The sequence below is a fragment of the Podarcis melisellensis genome, assembly GCF_964234715.1.
Source record: "Podarcis melisellensis genome assembly, chromosome: 8".
NCBI lineage: Eukaryota > Metazoa > Chordata > Lepidosauria > Squamata > Lacertidae > Podarcis > Podarcis melisellensis.
The window spans coordinates 9,854,427-9,877,203 of record NC_138540.1 but is presented as its reverse complement, the minus strand read 5'-3'; the positions used below and the strand labels follow the sequence as shown (position 1 = coordinate 9,877,203).

The 22,777-nt window shown below is 46.7% G+C and overlaps 1 protein-coding gene and 1 long non-coding RNA gene across 2 annotated transcripts in view; one reads left to right on the top strand and one right to left on the bottom strand.

The window, feature by feature from the left end:
• The window catches only part of LOC309376694, an 88,827-nt gene that overhangs the window by 21,414 nt on the left and 44,636 nt on the right, over positions 1 to 22,777 (bottom strand). The gene's annotated exons all lie outside the window — the stretch shown is intronic.
• On the top strand, positions 11,654 to 14,350 carry LOC309375879 (uncharacterized protein). Its single transcript, XM_081921798.1, has 5 exons — positions 11,654 to 11,773; positions 11,887 to 12,036; positions 12,450 to 12,592; positions 13,003 to 13,117; positions 13,229 to 14,350. The coding sequence occupies exons 2-5, from the start codon at positions 11,929 to 11,931 to the stop codon at positions 13,367 to 13,369; spliced, it is 507 nt and encodes a 168-aa protein (XP_081777924.1). The 5' UTR covers positions 11,654 to 11,773; positions 11,887 to 11,928; the 3' UTR covers positions 13,370 to 14,350.

The following is a 22,777-nucleotide window of genomic DNA, read 5'->3' as shown; positions in this document are numbered from 1 at the left end:
CTCTTGTTGTCTCCTAAAGCAGCTGACATCGATTTAAAAGAAGGTGAGACAAGTCCTGTCCTCAGGTTTGCAAAGTCCAAAGACAAGAAACCGAATGGAAGGGATGTGGAGGAAGAAGGCAGAGGAAAAGCCCCTTTCCCAAGGCCCAAGGAGAGGCCTGAGATGTCCCCAGGCAAGTCCTGTCCTGCTGGGGCCAAGCTGCCCCAGTGGCGTAGCGTGGGGGGTGCAGGGGGGGCCGGCCGCACTGGGCGCAACATTTGGGGGTTAGGGGGCGCAAATCCACGGGTTAGGGGGCACAAATTACTTGCCTTGCCCCGGGTGCTGACAACCCACGCTACGCCACTGAGCTGCCCTTCCCCACCCCCAGCTCTTCTTGGACAGAGACGCAGCAACTGACCCTGTAGGCCTTCATGCCCAACTCCAAGGGGGCTGTGGGGCTCCAGCCCCTCTCAGATTCCCCTGGGGGGCTGATCTGGGCCCCACAGGCAGCAGCAGGCAGTGCCTGGCAAATGCGCAGGCTCCCTTGAGGGGCTCACTTGCAACTGCCTTGTCCTACCCTAGGTTCCAGGATGGGCTGGGTGGGTGTTTATGGAGCATTGGTAGTCATAATGGTACAGTGGTATCTCAGGTTACATACACTTCAGGTTACATACGCTTCAGGTTACAGACTCCACTAACCCAGAAATTGTGCTTCAGGTTAAGAACTTTGCTTCAGGATAAGAACAGAAATCGTGCTCCAGCGGCGCGGCGGCAGCGGGAGGCCCCATTAGCTAAAGTGGTGCTTCAGGTTAAGAACGGTTTCAGGTTAAGAACGCACCTCTGGAACGGATTAAGTACTTAACTCGAGGTACCACTGTACCTTGGTTCTCAGACTTAATCCGTTCTCGAAGTCCGTTCCCAAACCTAAGCGTTTCCAAACAAAGGTGCGCTTTCCCATAGAAAGTAATACAAAACGGATTAATCCGTTCTAGACTTTTAAAAACAACCCCTAAAAAAAGCAATTTCACATGAATTTTACTATCTAATGAGCCCATTGATCGATAAAATGAAAGCAATAAACATTATACTGCAGTCACACAGATTCCCCTGGGGGCTTAAATGGGCCCCACAGGCAGCAGGCAGTGCCTGGCAAATGGCCCCCACCTGCTGAATTTCTGCCTGCCGGAATAATCATAAATGTGGAAACCAGTCCAAAATAGAAGGAAGGAAGGGAGGGAGGGAGGGAAGAGATAACAAGAAATTATGCAAATGCACAGGCTCACTTGAGGGGCTCAAATACAACCCCCTTATCCTACAGGTTCCAGGATGCGGTGGGTGGGTGTTTATGGAGAATTGGTAGCCTGGCTCCAAGGGCCCTTTGTCCTCCCAAAGGGAAGAGAGGTGGGTTTCAGCAAGACCCAGGGCAGCCATTCAGCCTCCAGGCTTCCTAGAGGCGCCCAGAGCAGACTGGCGAAACAGGGCTTATATACACTTCCGCCCGCCCCTGGCGACACCCATCTAGGGCAGGATTGGCAGCTTTGAAACTAGGCGGCCAATCCCAATGCAGGCTTGCGAAGCCTGTCCTGCCTTGTGATGCGGACTCAGCTGAGAGCAGGAGACCCCAAGGAGCAGACAGAACCCCTGACACCCCACCTTTCCTGGGAGCAAGCGACTGCAAGGCCTCTGCATTGCCCCACAGACAAGGGCTGAGGTCGGAAGGCGGCTGGACTGGCCCAGTCAAGGGCCTCCCTGATAGGAAATAGAAATACGGCCTCCAACTTTGTTTGCAAGGAAAGGCTGGGCCTTCGGTTGCCCCCTTTGGCAGACCCTCCAAGTGTCCCTATTTTCCAGGGGTGTCTCTGATTTAGCAAAACCATCCCGGTTTCTGATTGAATCCTGGATTGTCTCACTTTTCCTTAGAGTGTCCCTCTCATTGGAAAAATGGCCTGGAGGGTATGGAGTTATCTGTTCCCCGATCCGTCAGAAGGCAATCCTTTATAGGGAAGTTGTTGTTGTTATTTGTTGTTGTTTGTTTGTTTAATTTTTAGTGTTTTATTATGATTTTTTATATGTTGGAAGCTGCCTAGAGTGTCTGGGGAAACCCAGTAAGATGTTTGGAGTATAAACAGTAAAATCATCATTATGCAATGGGACCCCTCTCTTTTTATCGGAGAAATGTTGGAGAGTATTCTGTGGTTAGGCAATATAAGGCCCTTATATTGGTGGGGGTGTGGGGGAATTGGGGGGGGGGACGACTAAAAATTACTTTACCCAGTGCAGAAACGGCTTCAAAGCAATCAATTACAATGATGAAATAGAAGTGATCTGTAAGTGCAAACATCCCAAAAAGAAGATTGAAAGGAAATGCTCCCCTACCTGCTGAATTTCTGTCTGCCAGAAGGATGGTAAATTTAGAAACCAGTCCAAAATGGAAGGAAGGAAGGAAGGAAGGAAGGAAGGAAGGAAGGAAGGAAGGAAGGAAGGAAGGGGAAAGAGATAACAATAAATTCTGCTTCTCTTCCTCATGGAGCTTTGCCTCCAACATCCTAAGGGGCATAACCCTTCATCCCCCTGAGAGCTCCAATATAGGAAGGTTATGGTTGTAGCTGTCAACCTTCCTTTTTTTTGCTGGGAAATTCCCTTATTCCAGCGCTGTTTCCCACTGCTTCCCGCTGCTATCCCGGATTGTTACATATACCGTAGGCTTTCCCCAGGACGGGTGAGGCTGCTGTTCCCTTATTTTTGAGGCTGCTGGTCCCTTATTTTCAAATCTGAAAGTTGACAGCTATGGTTATGGCGCTTTAATGCCCAGCGAATAGCAGGTGGTGGTGATGATTTCTAAAATTTGTATGCCAGCCTTCATGCGGGCTGTTAAGTTGTGGGTGAACATATCAGACGACACAGCGATTCTTCAAACAGCTCTTGTTTATTTACAGGTCAGGACAGAACTGAACTGAAAGGTTCAGTCAGCCTGCTTATATAGAGCTCCAGTACAATGTTACTGTTACAACTTGCTAAAACTATCCAATCACTGAATGTCATTTTCGATCCCTTATTTGCATAACTATCTACAGTATCCCCTGCTGGCCCAGGGTGAGAACTTCAGTACATAACACGGGCCATTTCAGCGACAGAACCCTCAAGGGAAGAAGGCCTCCTTTGCAGCCTCCATTCTAGAGGTGGAAAGGAGCCCAGATACCCCTTAGACCCCCAGCAAGAGGCCAAGGGAGAGGGAGCTTTGCAAGCAGAGGGTGCTGCTCCAGGAAAGGTCTGGCTGCTTCTGTGGGAGCCATTGGCAGCAGCTCCACCCACCCAGAAGAGATTGCTGTCTGATGAGCTCTATTGGCTAGCCTGGAGCGTCAATCAGCCAGCTAGGGAGGGCGGACTCCTCTTGCAAGGTGCCTAGCCAGGTAGGCTGCGCAAGACAAGCAGGTTAGGGTGAGGGAAGAACTCTGACATTTTATTTCTTATGCCTTAAAGAACGTGACCAACGGCATTCCAATGGGAGCAGGGGACTCTGTGCCCCCAAAAGGGAATCAGACCGTCTTTGGAAGGCCAGGTGGCCACCCCAGCTGGGGCTTTGCTCCTGGATGAGGCCCTTCTGGCTCCCAGGACTGTCCTGACCGTCCAGCCAGGTCTTGGGCAGTCCCTGATTCCTAAGGAGGACCTCCAGGCTCCCTGGTCCTTCTGGCCTTCTTCTGGGAGAAGCTGGTTCTCAATCCTTGGCCACCTGGGCCTTGGGACCTCAGCTGGCGTCACCCAGGATGTGGCAGAGTCTCCCTGCGTCTCTGTACAGCTTCTTCCTGTGGCGTAGACTCTCCCAGTGTCCCTCTTTTCCAGGGACTGTCCAGGATTTACAGAAGTCGTCTGGGTTCCTGATTTGACCCCAGAATGTCCCACTTTTCCTTAGGACGTCCCTATTTTCATCAGAGAAATGTTGGAGGGTATGGAATTATTTGACCCCTGAGCCAAGGAGCGAAGTAACTATGTACCCTTTAGAAGCAATCTGATGGCAGCAGCCCTGTATAGGAAGTCTTTAATGTTTTATTATGTTGTTATGTACTGTATGTTGAAAGCAGCCCAGAGTGGCTGGGCGGATAATAATAATAATAATAATAATAATAATAATAATAATAATAGGACATCCGTATTTCCAACAGAGAAATGTTGGAGGGTATGCAATCTGTTGAGATGGAAATACACAAGGGAGAGTAGTGTTTGTGTGTGAGGAGGAGGTGAAAGAGGCATGAAGGCATATTTGGGCCCTTTCTTGGAGCACTGGCCCAACTTGGCGGTGTGCAAATGTGAAGTCCTATGTTATAGAAAAAGCCTGCTCCTTTCCCCCTATGAGGTATGCAAGAGCCCGTACGGAGTCCTTAAGTGGGTTCCCCATCGGTAGGAGCAAATAACAGAGGCCAGCCAGAGAATATTGAGAAGGAAAGCAGCCAGTAAGCCTGATCTTTATTCAACTGTTGCAACAGGGTCCTCACTCACCACATGCAGGAGGGAGGAGGAAGCCAGAACAATGGTGTGGAAACCCTTATATGGACTTTTGAAATTGCCCACCCTGTAGCTCAAGACCACCCCCCAAAACATCATACATACATCACAGAAGGAGGCGGGCAACAGCAGAAATCCTGTTGGACAGGATATTTGTTAATGGTAACTGACTGCTTTACCTGGGCTGCCTGGCCATTCTTTTGTGATGGTAAATACCTTAATTCCTGAATTCAGGTCACAGGCTCACCCTATTCATACACAAATACATCCTTAAGACAGGTAAGCAAAAGACAATGGAGAGGCGAATTTCCCCTTTCCTTCCTCCTTGCACAGAAATGTTTGAAGTCAATTTGGGAGAGTCCAAATGGTTTGGGAGAGTCCAAATGGCTTCTGGATTGCTCCCCTCTACTTCTGTATGTGTTTGCCATGTACATTTATGAACATTTCTTTTATATTTGGGACCTTGGAATTCTTATAACAGAACCTTCTGAACCCTGGATTATTAACATTTTAGGAATCTTCCAGTACGGCTGATTCTATTGCTGGGAAGGACTCAGTGACCCCGGTCTATTTTTGGAGAGAGGGTGGTATGGGGTTGGGGGCAGGTGAGATGGAGCTGCTTGGCAGTGGGTGTGTTGTATGCAGAAAGCATACGCTTCAATTCCCACAACCCACCTCCTTCAGTTACTGGTTTCTTGGGGTTGGGGCTAAATCCATGATGGCTCAGAGAAAAATGAGCGGCGGCAGGAACCAGTCAAAGCAAGGCAGATCTTAATTTTACTGTTGTGACAGAGTTTCTCACCTTACATGTTGCATGGAGGTGAGGAACCAAGACAAGTGTGTGTAAGAACTTTTAAAGATAATAATAATTTTTTTTATACCCCCCCCCTTCAATCTAGCTGGGTTTCCCTTAGCCCCAGAGATTTTTGACTTTTTTGAGTCCATGGCTCCCTTGACCAACTACATTCTTTCTGTGAGGCTCCGGAGCCCAGCTATGTCACCCCTTGCCAGCAGAGATGGCAGCCTCTCGTCCTTTTTCTGACTCCTTCCTTTGTGGAGTGTTCCCTCTTCTCCTCTCCCCTCTCCTTAGGAGTCCTCTGGACAGCGGCAGCTGCCTCCCCTTCCCCAAAGAGAGGTGCCTCCTCATGTTTATAGCTTTGGAAGGATTTGTAAGTGAAAATAACATTTGGAAAAGGTTTTTCCTTCAACGGCAGAGTAAATGTCTGGGGTCATTAAGAGGGTCAAGATGGCTTCAGGATTGCTCTGTGAACTCAAAGAAAGTGTCTCTTTTTTTCAGGGAATAGGATTGGTTTTTCTCTAGGGTGTGTGTCTGCTATGTGTGCACCTTCAGATTTGTGTAACACTCATGCCAACTTTGGTTGCCCAGCGCCTGCAAGCCTCCTACTGTGACATCATAGAATGTGTGTTTTTTTAACCACGCCAGCAACTGCTCACCAGGAGCAGAACTGAGCAGCTTCTGTGAGTGAAGTGAAGAGCTGTTTCTCAGAAGGGGAAACCCTGGGAGAGACTAGGGTTCAAATACCTCCTTATTCAGCTGTGTAGCTCACTGGGTGACCTGGGGCCAGGTTGTGTGGATTAAATGAGAAGGTGAGAACTATGTATGTCATCTTGAGCTCCTTGGAGTAAAAGATGGGATATCAATTCAGATGCCCTCAGAAGGTGGTGGACTCTCCTTCTTTGGAGGTTTTTTGTACACAGAGGTTGGGTGCCCATTTGCAAAGGGTTCTTGAATTGGATTCCTGTTTTGTATGCAATTGGACTAGATGCACCTTGGGGTTCTTTCCAAATCTACAATTCTATGATTTTGTTTTATTGATTAGATTGGAAACCCCTTTGGGACTACTCTGAGGTGCCAAGTTGGATACAAGCGCCGTAAATAAGAGAAGAGAGAGACACGGCGTCCTGTGAACGACCCCAGGCAGCTGGCAGAAGGCACACATCTCCACTGAACCAAACTGTCTTACGTGAGGATATCCACCCCAGGGAAGATCCACCTGCATGGAATCTCGATTGGATAAATGATCTCCTAAAAGCAGGTGAGCAAATCTCCCCATGGGGAATCTGGTTGGTTTGGCCCCTTTGGCTTATTTGGACTCACCTGTAGCCTAGTAAAAGATCCCTCAGCATGTGGTAGTGGACAGGGTAGACATTAATCCTAAGCACCTGAGTTAAGAAGGCAACCCAAAGCGACATTGCTGAATTACTTTCCTGTTGTCCCTTGGTGGCGGGTCATAAATCATGCTGCTGAGTTTATAGAGACTTTATACAGTATATCCTATATAAAAAAAGGGGGGGGGAGAGAAATCCCAAACACTGACGACAGATTAATAATAGCCTGTTGGGGAGATAAAAATAGCAGAGGGTTTTCATGCCCACAGTTAGCATCAAATTGGAACTCAGCTCACTTTTGGAAGATGTAAAGACCCCCTGACCGTTAGGTCCAGTCGTGACCGACTCTCGGGTTGCGGCGCTCATCTCGCTTTACTGGCCGAGGGAGCCGGCGTTTGTCCACAGACAGCTTCCGGGTCATGTCGCCAGCATGACTAAGCCGCTTCTGGAGAACCAGAGCAGCGCACGGAAACGCCGTTTACCTTCCCGCCGGAACGGTACCTATTTATCTACTTGCACTTTGATGTGCTTTCGAACTGCTAGGTTGGCAGGAGCAGGGACCGAGCAACGGGAGCTCACCCCGTTGCAGGGATTCGAACCGCCGACCTTATGATCTGCAAGTCCTAGGCTCTGTGGTTTCTGTACCAGAAAGCTGGGGATTTAACTTGGTGGATTTAGATGCAATTGTTGTGTCTGGCTTGTTAAGGTGCATTCTTTGTTTAATTGGGGGGGGGGAATCAATAAAAAATAATCTTTTAAAAATAAAATTAAAAAATCTCTGAGCTCATACCCTTCCACTTTGGGACAGTAAATGCCAGCAGAGGCAATGCAGTCTCCTTTCCCCTACAGTTCATATTGTACACACACCCCTCTCTCTCTAAACAAAGGCTGCAAGATGCAAACCTGATTCACGATAGGAGCTGCAGCTCTGAGGTTGGTTGCTGCTGAAACAACATTAGTGTTGTCCTCATATTTATGGGACCGCCTCTCCTGGTATACCGCACAGAGGACCTTAAGGTCCGTGAATAGCCGTAGTTTAGAGCAGTGTTTCCCAACCGGTGTTCCGCAGCACACTAGTGTACCGCGAGACGTTGCCTGGTGGGCCGCGGGAAAAATTAAAAAATTCGAAAGATATCCGGAGAGGCGGCCTTCAGGCGAGTTTTAATTTTAATTTTCCTTCTCCCACTTAATGCCCCACGCTCGCCCGAGCAGCTTGCAGTCCTCGGTAACCACGGCGACCCGAGGGAGGGGAGGGAACAGGGAAGTCGAGGGCGGCGGTGAGCCGCGATGACGTCAGTGGGCCGCGCCGCCTCGCCCTGGCACGGTGTGAGAGCCCCGGCTAGTGGCGCGAGCTTCGGAATAAGTGGGATCCGCGTGCGCGAGACCGAGATCGCGGATAAGGAGCTCAGCCCTGGGCAGGAGGAAGCGGGGCCGCGCGTGCGGGCCACATCCCCACAGACAGCGAGCCTCCCCCGGCCCACCACTCCGGGCAGGTCCACTCGCATGAGGGGGCGGCGATGGCGACGGCCAGCAGCTTGCCTGCAATGCCATCCCTCGAGCAGGCGAGGAGCCCGGAGGCTACCAGATGCGAGTCCTCTTTCCCACCCTGCTCGGGAGTCCAGAGCACTTGGTCGCATTCAGGATCTAGAGTGGGGAAGCGGGGCTTGTGTCTGGGCTGGACACATTGGGCTGCCTGTGCCGCTCGACCTGTGGGGAGAAATCAGGGTGGGAGTCACGACCGTGAGGCAGGGCTGCCAAGTGTGGCAGAAGAGGACACGGCCGTCGCACCTGTCCTTAGGTAGGAGCTTCTTCCGTGTCGACCTGCTGCCCTAAAGTCTTGGCTTTTTTCTTGGCTTTTTGGCGGTTGGCACAGAAGGAAGGCAAGGGGGAGGGGAAAAAATTGAAACTTACACTTTCGTGCGTCCCTCCCGGCGTGACGCTGCGCGCTGACGTCATGGGGCTGTAATGGTGGTGTGCCTCGAGATTTTTTTCATGAAACAAGTGTGCCTTTGCCCAAAAAAGGTTGGGAAACACTGGTTTAGAGGTCCCGGGCCCTAAGGAAGTCAGAGTATCCTCCACCAGGGCCAGGGCATTTTTAGTGATGGCTCCAACCTGGTGGAATGCCCTGTCCTATGAGACCAGGGCCCTCCAGGATTTAACCTCCTTCCGTCGGGCCTGTCGGACAGAGCTATTCCGCCTGGCCTCTAATTTGAATTCAGTCAGACCTTTTATTCATAGCTGTCAACTTTCAGATTTGAAAATAAGGGATCAGCAGCCTCACCTGTCCTGGGGACAGTCTACGGGATATCTAACAATCCGGGATAGCAGCGGGAAACAGCACTGGAATAAGGGAATTTCCCGCAAAAAAAGGGAAGGTTGACAGCTATGCTTTTATTTCCCTTCTCTGCCCTCCCCCTCCCCTTTTATGAAGATTACCCGCTCTGAGACCCCACAACTAATTCTCCCCTGGCCTCCTCACTGGTCCAAGTAGGACCAATTCAGCCAGCCAGCCCTGGTGATTATCTAATGCTTATTAGATGGATTTCCCCTAAATTGATTTCTGAACTTTGAATTTTATTGTTATTCATGTTTTTATACTGTATTTTATGCTGCTTTTAAAATTAAAGTGTTTTAAATTTGTTGTTAGCTGCCCTGAGCCCAGTTTTTGGTTGTTGTTTTTTAAAAAAATATTAATTTTCCAGAAAGGTTTTTTTAAACAAACAAATAAACAAACATAAATCTCAACCGTATTTAAACCCAACTTAATAACATTGTTACATGACTTCCTCATATCCCCCTGTTTGAATTTCACTGTACAGTATATCATTTTAACGGTTTTCCAAACCCTGAGCCCAGTTTTTGAACCGGGAAGGGCGAGGTATAAATAAAAAATTATTATTATTATTATTATTATTATTATTATTATTATTATTGCTATTGCTCTGCATGGAGCTGTACAGGGTGCTGCTGAATCCTGAATGCCTTGCCTTGCATTCATACAGACTTTGCCCCGGCTTGCTCTTTTTTGCCCAACCCAGAGCTCTTAGCTCAGGTCAGAACCCCTGAACTGCTACAGCCAGAACAGATCAAAATGTCAATATCAAGGGCAAAAGCTGCAGGAGGGAAAATCCCTGGAGGATCCTTGAGTAAAGCTTGAAGTTCTAGCTGCCCTTACCTGAAAGGAAGCACCACTGAAATCAAAGGTGTGGACTTCCAAGCTAAGAGTTGAGTTTCACAAGTCCTTCCTCTGCCTAAGGTATTTTGCAATTTCAAGGATCACAGTGGGCAAATCCAGGTGGCACATAGCATATGCCTTTCCCGGGTGCTGCTGTCAGCTCCTGGGGCCTTGGGCTCCAGAGAGAATGCAATTTATATCTGCCCATCGTGTTTCTAATTTCTGGGATTTTAACTGCAGGGCCATGAGCTGTATTAAAGACACGGCTGATCCATCACCAGTAAATCAAAAAAGAAAAGGGGGAATAAAACCAACCTCCAAGAGGTGCTTTGGAATAAATTATTTCCCCATGTCACGAGGGGAGATTCACTTGCCTGCCACATTTTAATGCACTTCCAGATCGAGATAGATAAGGTGAACTTGCTGCATTAAAAAGTTAAGAATGAGCACCTCCTGGCTGGCTTTAAAGTTCAAGCATGGTGCAGATCATAAATTGAACGGAATGGCAGCCTCCTGCTAAATGCCAGGCTGACAGAATGCAAATATATGCCTTTTCTCACTCACCATTAGGCTCAGGAAGCAGAAGAGCTGCTCCAGGGAAGCTCATGTTGTTGTTTAGTGGTTTAGTCGTGTCCGGCTCTTCGTGACCCCATGAACCAGAGCACGCCAGGCACTCCTGTCTTCCACTGCCTCCCGCAGTTTGGTCAAACTCATGCTAGTAGCTTCGAGAACACTGTCCAACCATCTCGTCCTCTGCCGTCCCCTTCTCCTTGTGCTCTCCATCTTTCCCAACATCAGGGTCTTTTCCAGGGAGTCTTCTCTTCTCATGAGGTGGCCAAAGTATTGGAGCCTCAGCTTCACGATCTGTCCTTCCAGTGAGCACTCAGGGCTGATTTCCTTAAGAATGGATAGGTTTGATCTTCTTGCAGTCCATGGGACTCTCAAGAGTCTCCTCCAGCACCATAATTCAAAAGCATCAATTCTTCGGCGATCAGCCTTCTTTATGGTCCAGCTCTCATACTGGTATAGGTCATCTTTTAACAGCTGGTAGTTTGTGGATCAGTTTATGACATTTATATCTCGCCTTTCTTCCAAGGAGCTCAATAAAAGGTAAAGGTAAAGGGACCCCTGACGATCAGGTCCAGTTGTGGCCAACTCTGGGGTTACGGCGCTCATCTTGCTTTATTGGCCAAGGGAGCCGGCGTACATCTTCCGGGTCATGTGGCCAGCATGACTAAGCCGCTTCTGGCAAACCAGAGCAGCACACGGAAACGCTGTTTACCTTCCTGCCAGAGCGGTACCTATTTATCTACTGCTAGGTTGGCAGGAGCAGGGACCGAGCAACGGGAGCTCACTCCATCACGGGGATTCGAACCACCGACCTTCTGATTGGCAAGATCTGGGCTCTGTGGTTTAACCCACAGCGCCACCCGCATCCCTAAGGAGCTCAATACGACATGCATATTTCTCCTCCTCCCTATATTCTCTTCAAAACATCCTGTAAGGCTGGTTAGGCTGAGAGGGGGGGACTAGCCCAAAGTCACGCAGTGAGTCTCAGGGCTGAGAGGGGATTTGAAAATTGCTCTCCCAGGTGAGAGTCCAGCGCTCTAATCACTAGGCCACACAATGTCTTCCAGAACCTTGGCACTGTGGCTATGAATTCCATGTTCTCAAGGGCTGTTGCCTACAATGGAACTTGTGACCGTTTGAACTGAGCTTCCTGCATCCTCAGCATCTCAAGGTTGGCAGAGGTGGCCTGTAGTGACCTTTGCTCAATCACTACATTAGAAGATGGCGTCCCAAAGACTCCTGGAGGTAAGTGGAGGAATATGTGAGTTACTGATTTTTATTTTTATTTTTATATTTGCAGAGACACTGGCATGAACGTCAAGGAGCCAAACACTTATCACCAGAGCTGAGAAGGTCCTCAGATCCACCGGAGGACCGGTTCCTGAATTGTTTGTGAATAATTGTTACTCTCTTGCCAGGGTAAGTCGCTGTCTCTCAAGCCACATGTTCTGGGTTCCGCAGAGGCAGCACCAGGGCTTTCTGCTCCCCAGCCCTGCCCTGTGGGCATCTCTGACCTTCCTCTCTTGCTTCAGGTCTTTGGCGCCTTTGTCCCTGCAGAGCAGCTCTTGGAGGCCATGTGCTTCCTGGCCAGAGACCTGGTTGTCGAGAGCAGCTTCAACCCCTTGGACATCTCCCACCTGCTGCAAGAGTTCATCAAGCAGTTTAGTGGGAAAGCAGTGGAGGTAAGGCGTCTGCAAAGGTAGGAAAGAAGAAGAATCTCCACTTTGGTGTAGGGGAGGCCACCTCATGCCATTGGGTGGCCAGGACACATGTTAGTTGAGAGGGGCCTGGCAATGTCAGGACAAGAACCGCAGCCAAGGGTCCTGAGAAACATGGATTCAGGGATGGGGAATCCTCCTCCTTCTGGGAGCAGACTGGCAAGCTTCGTCTCTTGGCCCACAATGGATAGGGGAACTGGCGTCCTGGAGCTGCCTGGGTCCAATACTCCCCAGGACCCTGAGTGGTACCTTGGAAGGAAGATGGCTGTGGTGGCACAGGTCAAGGGTCCCTCTTTCAATGAGGGATGGAGGGATCTGCCTGCAGACAGCCCCGCTTCCTTGTACTCTCCAAGCAACCCTCTCCTTTTCTCTGACAGGTGAAGGTGCTGCTGGAGGCCTTCTATAAGATCAGCCAGGGGCCTGTAATGCAAGGCAGAAGCATGGCTGTCTTCGCTTTGCCCATCTTGTCACACCACCGCCTGGAGAAAGTGGCTGAATACCTCCTCCAGTTTCCCTTCGGGTATGGAGCCCTACAGGTTCTACTGGGCTATCAGACTAAAGCCTAGGACTAGCTGCCAGAGAAACAGTTTCTACCCAAAAGTGATTTTGGTTTTAAACGCAGTGTAAGGAGTCTCTGTGGGAGTATATTGTATTTAAAAATGGGGTATCAGAGTTTTTAGGGGGCTAACCAGCTTGGGATAGCTGGGATGGCAGGCTTGTTGGTTTTTGAATATCTTATGTAGATTTTTCAATTTCGTTGTTCTGTATGGGACAGTGACAATTTAAATTATAATATTCTCATATTGTATAGTATCGTTGGCAAGCTGCAGGGCTTGCTCAGAACGCCCTTGCTGCCATTTCCTCTCTCTGTAGCATGGCAGCAAACAGAAGACTTGAATCTGACCATTGCTCTTGTTTTTGCATTCACAGAGACTGCGAGAGAGTATGGAAGGAGGTTTTGGCATCTGCCGACCAAGAACAACTGCTCCATCTCACGGCCGAGCAGCTTTACCAAAGCCCCTTGGCGGAATCTGCCACCCAAGTGGTAAGAACCAACCACCTGCTTTCTGGCTTCCTTCTTCCCAGGGTAATATCTAGAGATTCCTGTATTCTGCAGAAAAGCAGGGAAAGTGACTTGCACCCCTCTCTCTTCCAGCAACATCTCACCAGCCTGTTGCATGCCATCCTCAGGATGGAGGAATACAAGGCAGCTGTGCGCCGGAACTTCCCACAGCTGCTGATCGCTCTCCTTGGGATGGTTGCCAACTTCTACTGCAACCAGGAATTCCTCGGGTGAAAAGTGTGTTGCAAAGGGACCAATGGATTCCTTTCCCCTTCAACCTCTGGGCGTCTCCAGTCCAGCTTGGTTTTCCAAGGGAGGCTCTCTTTCAGGCAACTGCTAGGGAGCAAAGATCCTTAATCCAGGACTGTTCTACACTTCTCACTCAAAATACAACATCTCCTTCTAATTCCAGTGTCACGGGATTGTTAGAATATATGGCTTATTCAAATAGAATTATCAGAATCAGACGTAAGCACTGGCACATTCTGTGGAACATGCCTGATTGTGATCATTTCCTCTTAATTGACCTTAGTGATACCAAATCTATCAAGGACATGTTGGTTCCCACTGATATGACTCTTACTTGGTCCATTGGCAATTTTGGCCCCACTGGCCATTACACATGTAGTAGATGTTCATCCTGCCCATTTTCACTAAGGATCAAAGAGATCTATGATGATAAGTCTAATTTTAGATTTTCCACACATCAATTCAGTACATGTCAAACTAAAGATGTGGTTTAACTTATTTGATGTCCATATAATTTATTATATATAGGTTCTACCACATGAGAAGTCGGGGTTTGCATTGGGGAACATCGGTCCCGCATACAAAATGCCATTATGGAGGCACCTTTGTTCGAATATTTTATTTCCTATAAACATTTGGACACAGATTTATTATGTACAGTATTATGGGTAAATCAAATGAAATTTGGGATTAGGCAAGATTTTGAACGGTGGCTACGTCAACAAGAAGCTCATTTTATTTTTCTGTTTAAATCAATTCATCGAGGAGGGGGGGGCTAAATTCTGAACTTGACTTTGTTTCATTTTAAAATTGTTGTATGTTTAAACCATTTGTTGTATGTTTAAACCATTCTTTTTAAAAATTATTTTTATTAATTATTTCAGCATCACATTTTATCAAAAAAATGTATCATCCTTAAATTTCCCCCCTCTGTTTTTTCCCTTCCCCCCCAAAAAAAAACATAACCCCCCCCTCCTCTCCCCCCCCCCCAGAATTCCCTCAGCTCCTCTCTCTGGTTTATCAACCTATGTTATTTTCTGCATGTTACAAAACTGTATAGATCCTTAATTTATCTATCTGAGTGTTATCAATAAAAAGTTTGTGAATGTTTCTTCAAAGCCTGCCAAGAAGTCCAGTTCATTTTGTTGTTTCTTTAAATACCTTGTTAAGGGTTCACATTCATCTTTAAAATCACAGTTATCCTTGTCATGTAGTTTGTGTGTCAATTTTGCCAATTCTGCGTAGTCCATCGATTTCTCTTGCCATAGTTCTTTAGTCGGGATTTCCTCATTCTTCCAGCCTTGTGCTATCAAGACTCTTGCCGCCGTTGTCGCATACATAAAGATATTTTTCAATTTCCTTGGCAGGTCTTTTCCTACAATCCCTAACAAAAATGCTTCAGGTTTTTAAACAAATGTTAATTGGAACATTTTCTTCAGTTCGTTATATATCATTTCCCAAAACCTTTTAATTTCATTACAATCCCACTTATGTTTAAACCATTCAATACCATTCCACTATATATTTGTTTTTCATGGGTCTACTTCTGCTTCTTGGGAGAAAAGCAATGACAAACCTAGACAGCATCTTAAAAAACAGAGACATCACCTTGCCAACAAAGATCTGTATAGTTAAAGCTATGGTTTTCCCAGTAGTGATGTATGGAAGTGAGAGCTGGACCATAAAGAAGGCTGATCGCCGAAGAATTGAGGCTTTTGAATTATGGTGCTGGAGGAGACTCTTGAGAGTCCCATGGACTGCAAGAAGATCAAACCTCTCCATTCTGAAGGGAATCAGCCATGCGGGAGGCAGTGGAAGACAGGAGTGCCTGTTGTGCTCTGGTCCAGGGGGTCATGAAGAGTCGGACACAACTAAACGACTAAACAACAACAACAACAAGGTTGATCACCATTACTGCCTCCTGTGGCGGTGAGTTCCACAGTTTAACTATGCCCTGTGTGAAAGAAGAGTTCTAGGGTGGCGCGATAAATGTTTTCTTACGATCTACCTGCAAGGATCTTTTGATGAGCAGTCCTGACAAGCATGGCTGTGGATCTTTGCCAAAGGTTTCGCAAGAAGCGCAACCTGTTTTGTTTTTTTAAAAAAGGCATGTGAATCGACTCTGCCGCTGAATATAAGATGAATATGTAAAGCAAAACATCCCGTGTGCTGGCACAGAAGAGACAGTTTTGCTGATTTCACAAAGATTGGAGGTGGTGGCGGGAGAGGGGAGGGAGACATGGGACTTTTGCAACTGCTGACTTATAAAAAGCAGCTCAGGCAGCAAAAGGAGCTGGGAATCAAGTCAATGCGTGCCTGAGATCCTGATGACATTGCCAAAACTCAGCTCTGGAGCTTGCATTTCTGCAGCTGAGCAGCCGAAAGCAGATACATAAAGCATAACATTATAAAACACACCCTGTGCATATGGAATGAGGACTTTCAAAGAGCTGGAGGAAATACCTTATTTAAAAGCACATCTCTTTGGTCTCACTGACCTCCCCCAAGTCATATTTTTTTACAGGTCTTCTTTTTTTTAAGCCAATGCACCCCAAGAAAGGTGCAAACACATGCAGCCATCACTCTTTGCAGCCTCCTTCAAATATTTCTTGCCTTCTGCGGGAAGCATAAAAACAGACTTGCAAGCGGTTTTCTCACCATTGAGGAAACTCGAGGGATTGTGTTCTGATGAGGTGCCGGTGTTAGTTCCTGTTTACAGACTTCCGCTTACTCCCCGCCCCCCCATCAGACTACAGTTTCCAGAATTCATTAGAAAATTGGAGTGGAAGGGGAGGAGATCAGGGACTCCACACCAAAGTTTAGGCAGAGGGGTCAGCAAACCTTTTCAGCAGGGGGCCGGTCCACTGTCCTTCAGACCTTGTGGTGGGCCAGACTAGCCAGTGGTACCTTGGGTTAAGAATTTAATTCGTTCCGGAGGTCCGTTCTTAACCTGAAACTGTTCTTAACCACAGGTATCACTTTAGCTAGTGGGGCCTCTCGCGCCACTGCTGCACGATTTCTGTTCTCATCCTGAAGCAAAGTTCTTAACCCGAGGTACTATTTCTGGGTTAGCGGAGTCTGTAACCTGAAGCTGTAGCGGAGTCTGTAACCTGAGATACCACTGTATTTTGAAAAAAATAATAATGAACGAATTATTACGCCCCACAGATAACCCAGAGATGCATTTTAAATAAAAGCACATATTCTACTCATGTAAAAAACACCAGGCAGGCCCCACAAATAACCCAGAGATACATTTTAAATAAAGGCACATATTCTAATCATGTAAAAACACTTGAGAAGGCGATTGGGCTGGATCCGGCCCCGGGCCTTAGTTTGCATACCCATGTGATAGATAGATAGATAGATAGATAGATAGATAGATAGATAGATAGATAGATAGATGGATGGGTGATAGACAGACAACAAGAACTACCAACGAAAGAAGAGTGGCAGATGAAAACGATGGACTTTGCGGAACTGGCGAAGCTGACAGGAAAAATCCGAAACCAGCGTGATCCAGTATTCCAAAAGGACTGAAGTAAATTTATACGATATTTGAAAGATTACTGTAATAAGCAATTAAACATCACTAGCAGGGTTGTCTGAAGACTTGTAATGAGAAACTTTCTCCCATTTTATTTTAATCTAAATTTTAATGTCTTTTTGTAACGAGTGAAATTAGAATTGGAAAACGTATAAAATGCAATGATATAAAGGTTGATTTTGAAAGCCTTGAGGCGGGAGGGAAGGAAGTCGATGGGCTCTAAAGAGCCAGAGGTAAAGTGGTTAACAATGATATGATTGTATATTATTAAATGGGAAACTAATAAAAATTATATACAAAAAATAGATAGATAGATAGATAGATAGATAGATAGATAGATAGATAGATGATAGATAGATAGATAGATAGATAGATAGATAGATAGATAGAGTACAACACAGACCACCTTACGAATGTATGAAACCGCCTTGTACCAAGTGAGAAAGTGAGAGCATAGCCTCAGTATTGCCTGCACTGACTGGCAGCTTCTCTCCCGGTTTCTGGCAGGAGTCTCTCCCAGCCCTAGGTGGATGTGCAAGGGATTGAAGGCGGCACCTTCTGCATGCCAAACACCGAGCCTTCTTTGGCAATACGGCCTGCACATCTGCTGACAATTCATCAGTGAAATGTGGATCTGGTTTTCCCCATGATGTCTACTTCAATGCTTTTAAAAAATAATAATCAAATTCTTTATTAAAAGTCAAAAACGAAACAGTATCTCATTTGTTCGCTTTGCTGGGGCACATGCTTAGCCTTTGAGAGCCAGTGTGGTGTAGTGAGAGCCAGTGTGGTGTAGTGGTTAAGAGCGGTAGTCTTGTAATCTGGTGAACCGGGTTCGATTCCCCGCTCCTCCACCTGCAGCTGCTGGGTGACCTTGGGCCAGTCACACTTCTCTGGAGTCTTTCAGCCCCACTCACCTCACAGAGTGTTTGTTGTGGGGGAGGAAGGGAAAGGAGATTGTTAGCCGCTTTGAGACTCCTGAAGGGGAGTGATAAGGCGGGATATCAAATCCAAAGTCTTCTTCTTCTTCTTCTTCTGTCTGATGGGTAACCTAGCACTGAGTTGGGTGGGAAACACCCTGGGGAGACTTCTAGCCAGTGCCAAATTCGCTTTCTCCAGAGGCCACCCATCCTGTGACCCAACTCGCTATCATCTTTAATGATGTGCTACCACCAGAAGGGTCCACCCTTGGCTGGCTCCATGGACAGGTGGGCAAGGCCAGTGTGGAACCATGGCATGACATTCTTCATTTATACGTCAGTGCCTTGGTAACCATGGAACCAGACAGAAAACACATCAAAGGTTGAGTCCCTGGAAACATTTATGCCCAGGTCCTTGCATGCCATGCAAAGAAGGTGTTTTTAGTGAGGTCAGGAGTAGCTATTTGGTGTGGAACCAGCTATAATATCCAAATACTTTCTTCTTGGGGTTGTTTTTTGGGCGGGTTGTTTTTAAAGCTGCTTTCATAACTTGACAGCTTATAGGTTTGCTGTAACAGACTAACACAGCTACCCCACTGGGATTTGCTCTCCAAACTGACCACCGTTCTCTCCTTTTCTCAACTCGGAATTTAAGTGTCGAAATATCGAGCGCCAGCAAGATTGCCACTGATGTGCTTCCAAATTCTGACATGTTGTTCTTGTTTGGGTGGTGAGTTTTATCCTCCCGAACTTTAACTTTGGGGATGTTCCTGGAAATAATTTCTGTAAAAATTGGCTGTTGCCAAAACCACAAATTCTGCCCTCGGTTTTAACAGAAACCAACGTTTTCCAGTGGTGGGAGAGAGTTGGTTTTAGCCTTGAGCATTCCTTACATGGAGTTAAATCCTTGGCCCATCTATTTTAAGACAGTCTTCCCTAAGTTACAGGCTCTTAGGTGGAGTTCTCTCCCCACACCAGAGAAGAGTGCTCAGGAGGGGAGCTGTTACAGGGTGGCTCTTGGAGCCTGAAGTCCTAAACCATGGGTAGTCAAACTAAGGCCCGGGGGCCGGATCTGGCCCAATCGCCTTCTCAATCCGGCCCACAGACAGACTGGGAACCAGCGTGTTTTTACATGAGTAGAATGTGTGCTTTTATTTAAAATGCATCTCTGGGTTATTTGTGGGGCATAGGAATTTGTTCATTATTATTTTTTCCAAAATACAGCGGTACCTCGGGTTACAGTATAATCCGGCCCCCCACAAGGTCTGAGGGACAGTGGACCGGCCCCCTGCTGAAAATTTTTGCTGACCCCTAATCATCTATCTATCTATCTATCTATCTTGATCTCATTTGGTCAATAGGACAGGACTTTCTGCTCGATTAATGCCAAGTTCCAACTCTTCCATCTCAACCCTTCAACTGCCATGAGTGAGCCAAGGGACGCTACACCATGTCTTAATTCTTGGACTAGAGTAAGAAGGGGTCATGGACTCAAGGTACATTCTTTCACATTTGGTGGACATGCCCAAGGATTAAGGCTTTCTGGGAGATGATCTATAATGAAATGAAAAAGGTATTTAAATATACCTTTCTAAAGAAACCAGAGGCCTTTCTCCTGGGCATGGTCGGCCAATTGGTGCCAAAGAAGGATAGAACTTTCTTTATGTATGCTACAACAGCAGCAAGAATACTTATTGCAAAGTATTGGAAGACACAAGATTTACCCACCCGGGAAGAATGGCAGATGAAGGTGATGGACTACATGGAACTGGCGGAAATGACTGGCAGAATCTGAGACCAAGGAGAAGAGTCGGTGGAGGAAGATTGGAAGAAATTTAAAGACTATTTACAGAAACAATGCAAAATTAATGAATGTTAGAATGATGTTGGAATGAATTTATGTGATTTTAGCAGAAATGTTACAAAGATTTAGGAAAAAAACCAGACTGTTAATTGGTGAAAGGAGGGAAAGTAAAATTATATTAATATCAAGATAAATTACAGGACAAAAATTTGAAAAGAGGGAAAGGATTTGCTGAAATGGATAATTGACCTAGAATACAAAAAAGGGAGGTGTGAGGAGGTCAGGGAAATAAGCTGATGAAAGATAAGTAATGGGAAGATTTATTGTATTTTCCCTTGTTTTTTCTTTTTGCTTAATGGATTTTAATTCTCTGCTCTTTTTATTTTATTTTTTTATTTTTTGTATTTTATCTTCTTTTTGTTTAAAATGATGTTTTTTTGTTTTTTTCTTTCTGTACCTTTAAAATTTTTAATAAATATCTTATAAAAAAAAATAGAGTAAGAAGGGGTCATGGAATTGTCAAGTTGGAAGGGATCCCGAGGGTCCTCTGTTCGAATCCCCTGCAATGCAGGAATCTCAGCTGCAGCATCCACGACAGATGGCCATCCAACCTCTGCTTAAAAACCTCCAAGGAAGGAGAGTCCACCAACAGGTCCCTGCTTCATCTTCACTTCCTCAGGCAGAGCAGCCAGCAAATTTGGCCTTGGTCTAATGTGGCTGGTCCTCTTGGCAATACATTGTGGGGCAGAACGGCTGCCCACTGAGACAGTGTCCTTCCTCTGCTCACCAGCCTCCCTCCCTTCACAACACACTTGGCTAACTCCGGCCATGTTACCTGAGGTGACAACGTATCTGGTCCTGTCACCCTAATGCAATGTGACGGGAGCAGCAGGCCTTCAAATGTCAAAACTAACGTGGCACAGCTTTTAAAATAACATGGATTCTTTGGGGGAGAATTGTCCCTTCTCAGCAAATGACCCCATGGACCAGAGCACTCCAGGCACTCCTGTCTTCCACTGCCTCCCGCAGTTTGGTCAAACTCATGCTGGTAGCTTCGAGAACACTGTCCAACCATCTCGTCCTCTGTCGTCCCCTTCTCCTTGTGCCCTCCATCTTCCCCAACATCAGGGTCTTTTCCAGGGAGTCTTCTCTTCTCATGAGGTGGCCAAAGTACTGGAGCCTCAGCTTCAGGATCTGTCCTTCCAGTGAGCACTCAGGCCTGATGTCCTTAAGAATGGATAGGTTTGATCTTCTTGCAGTCCACGGGACTCTCAAGAGTCTCCTCCAGCACCATAATTCAAAAGCATCAATTCTTTGGCGATCAGCCTTCTTTATGGTCCAGCTCTCACTTCCATACATCACTACTGGGAAAACCATAGCTTTGATGAAGTGAACACGTGTGAGGGCCGACCAAGGTTGCTGAGCTTTTTTTTTATTTTTAGGATTGATGAAGTTGTTGAGCTTCTTTTACAATTTTACAGTCTTTTAGGGTTTTATCCCAAGACATATACTGCCGGATTAAATTGAGCGGTGGGCCAGATTAGGCCCCCGAAATGGACTTTGGACATGCCTGTTCTAAGTGAATGAGCTAAATACAATTAAGAAGAAGTATATTAATCGTGAAATAATTATTAAGCTCTAACTTAAAATGATTGTTTGTTCAGAACAAACTTAATAATGCAAACACATTGGCATTTGGCAAGAACAAAAGTTCCTTTAGAAACGCAGTTTATAAGGACTGATAATCTAGTCTCTAGAAACTTGCTGTAACATGAAATAATAATAGGTGTCAATAGATGATGCAAACTACTAATAATTATAAATAGCAGAATGTAGGCACCCTATATATAGAAATGAGCAAACCAGTGATAATTTAGGGAGCAGGCTAGCAGGCGGGCCCCATTACTTACACCAGGAATCCCCAAAATTGGCCCTCCAGATGTTTTGGGACTACAACTCCCATCATTCCTAGCTAACAGGGCCAGGGATGATGGGAGTTGTAGTCCCAAAACATCTGGAGGGCAGAGTTTGGGGATGCCTGACTTACACCATAGGAGCCTACACAAAATTGCTTTATGTAGGTTTTATTTTATTTATTTTTTATCTTATTTTTTGGGAAATGTACATCCAGGTTTTATTCCTTTAATTTTTTGGGGGGCCCCCAAGAGAGTAGGGCCCTAAGCTATAGCTTGCTTAAAGCTAAAGGGACCCCTGACCATTAGGTCCAGTCATGGCCGACTCTGGGGTTGCAGTGCTCATTTCGCTTTATTGGACGAGGGAGCCGGCGTACAGCTTCCGGGTCCTGTGGCCAGCAGGACTAAGCCGCTTCTGGCGAACCAGAGCAGCGCACGGAAACGCCGTTTACCTTCCCGCCAGAGTGGTACCTATTTATCTACTTGCACTTTGACGTGCTTTTGAACTGCTAGGTGGGCAGGAGCAGGGACCGAGCAACGGGAGCTCACCCCGTCATGGGGATTCGAACCACCACCTTCTGATCGGCAAGTCCTAGGCTCCGTTGTTTAAGCCACAGCGCCACCTGTGTCCCTATACTTTGTTTAGCTTATACGTAAATCCGGCACTGGGTTGCATCTTCTGGCTCACGCTTGCAGGAAGAGGAGGGGATAAGGTCACCTCCTTGCAAAAGGAGGGCAAGTGGAATGGTGCTTAAAAGTCAAGGAAGAAGGAAGGATGTGAGTCACGGGCTTTGGAGATGGATATCACTTTACTTCTTCCTTTGATGCCTTCAGAGAAAGGGGGGAAAGCTTGTCCAAGCAAGAAATACTTTCAAGCATGGGTAGGCAAACTAAGGCCTGGGGGCCGGATCCGGCCCAATCGTCTTCTAAATCTGGCCCACAGACGGTCCGGGAGTCAGCGTGTTTTTACATGAGTAGAATGTGTGTTTTTATTGAAAATGCATCTCTGGGTTATTTGTGGGGCATAGGAATTCATTCATTATTATTTTTTTCAAAATAATAATAATAAAATTTTCGGCCCCCCACAAGGTCTGAAGGACAGTGGACCGGCCCCCTGCTGAAAAAGTTTTCTGACCCCTGCTTTAAAGGGTAGTGATGTCTTGTGCCCCAGGGCTCAGATGGGAACTGTGTTCAGTGGAACTGGCCCTG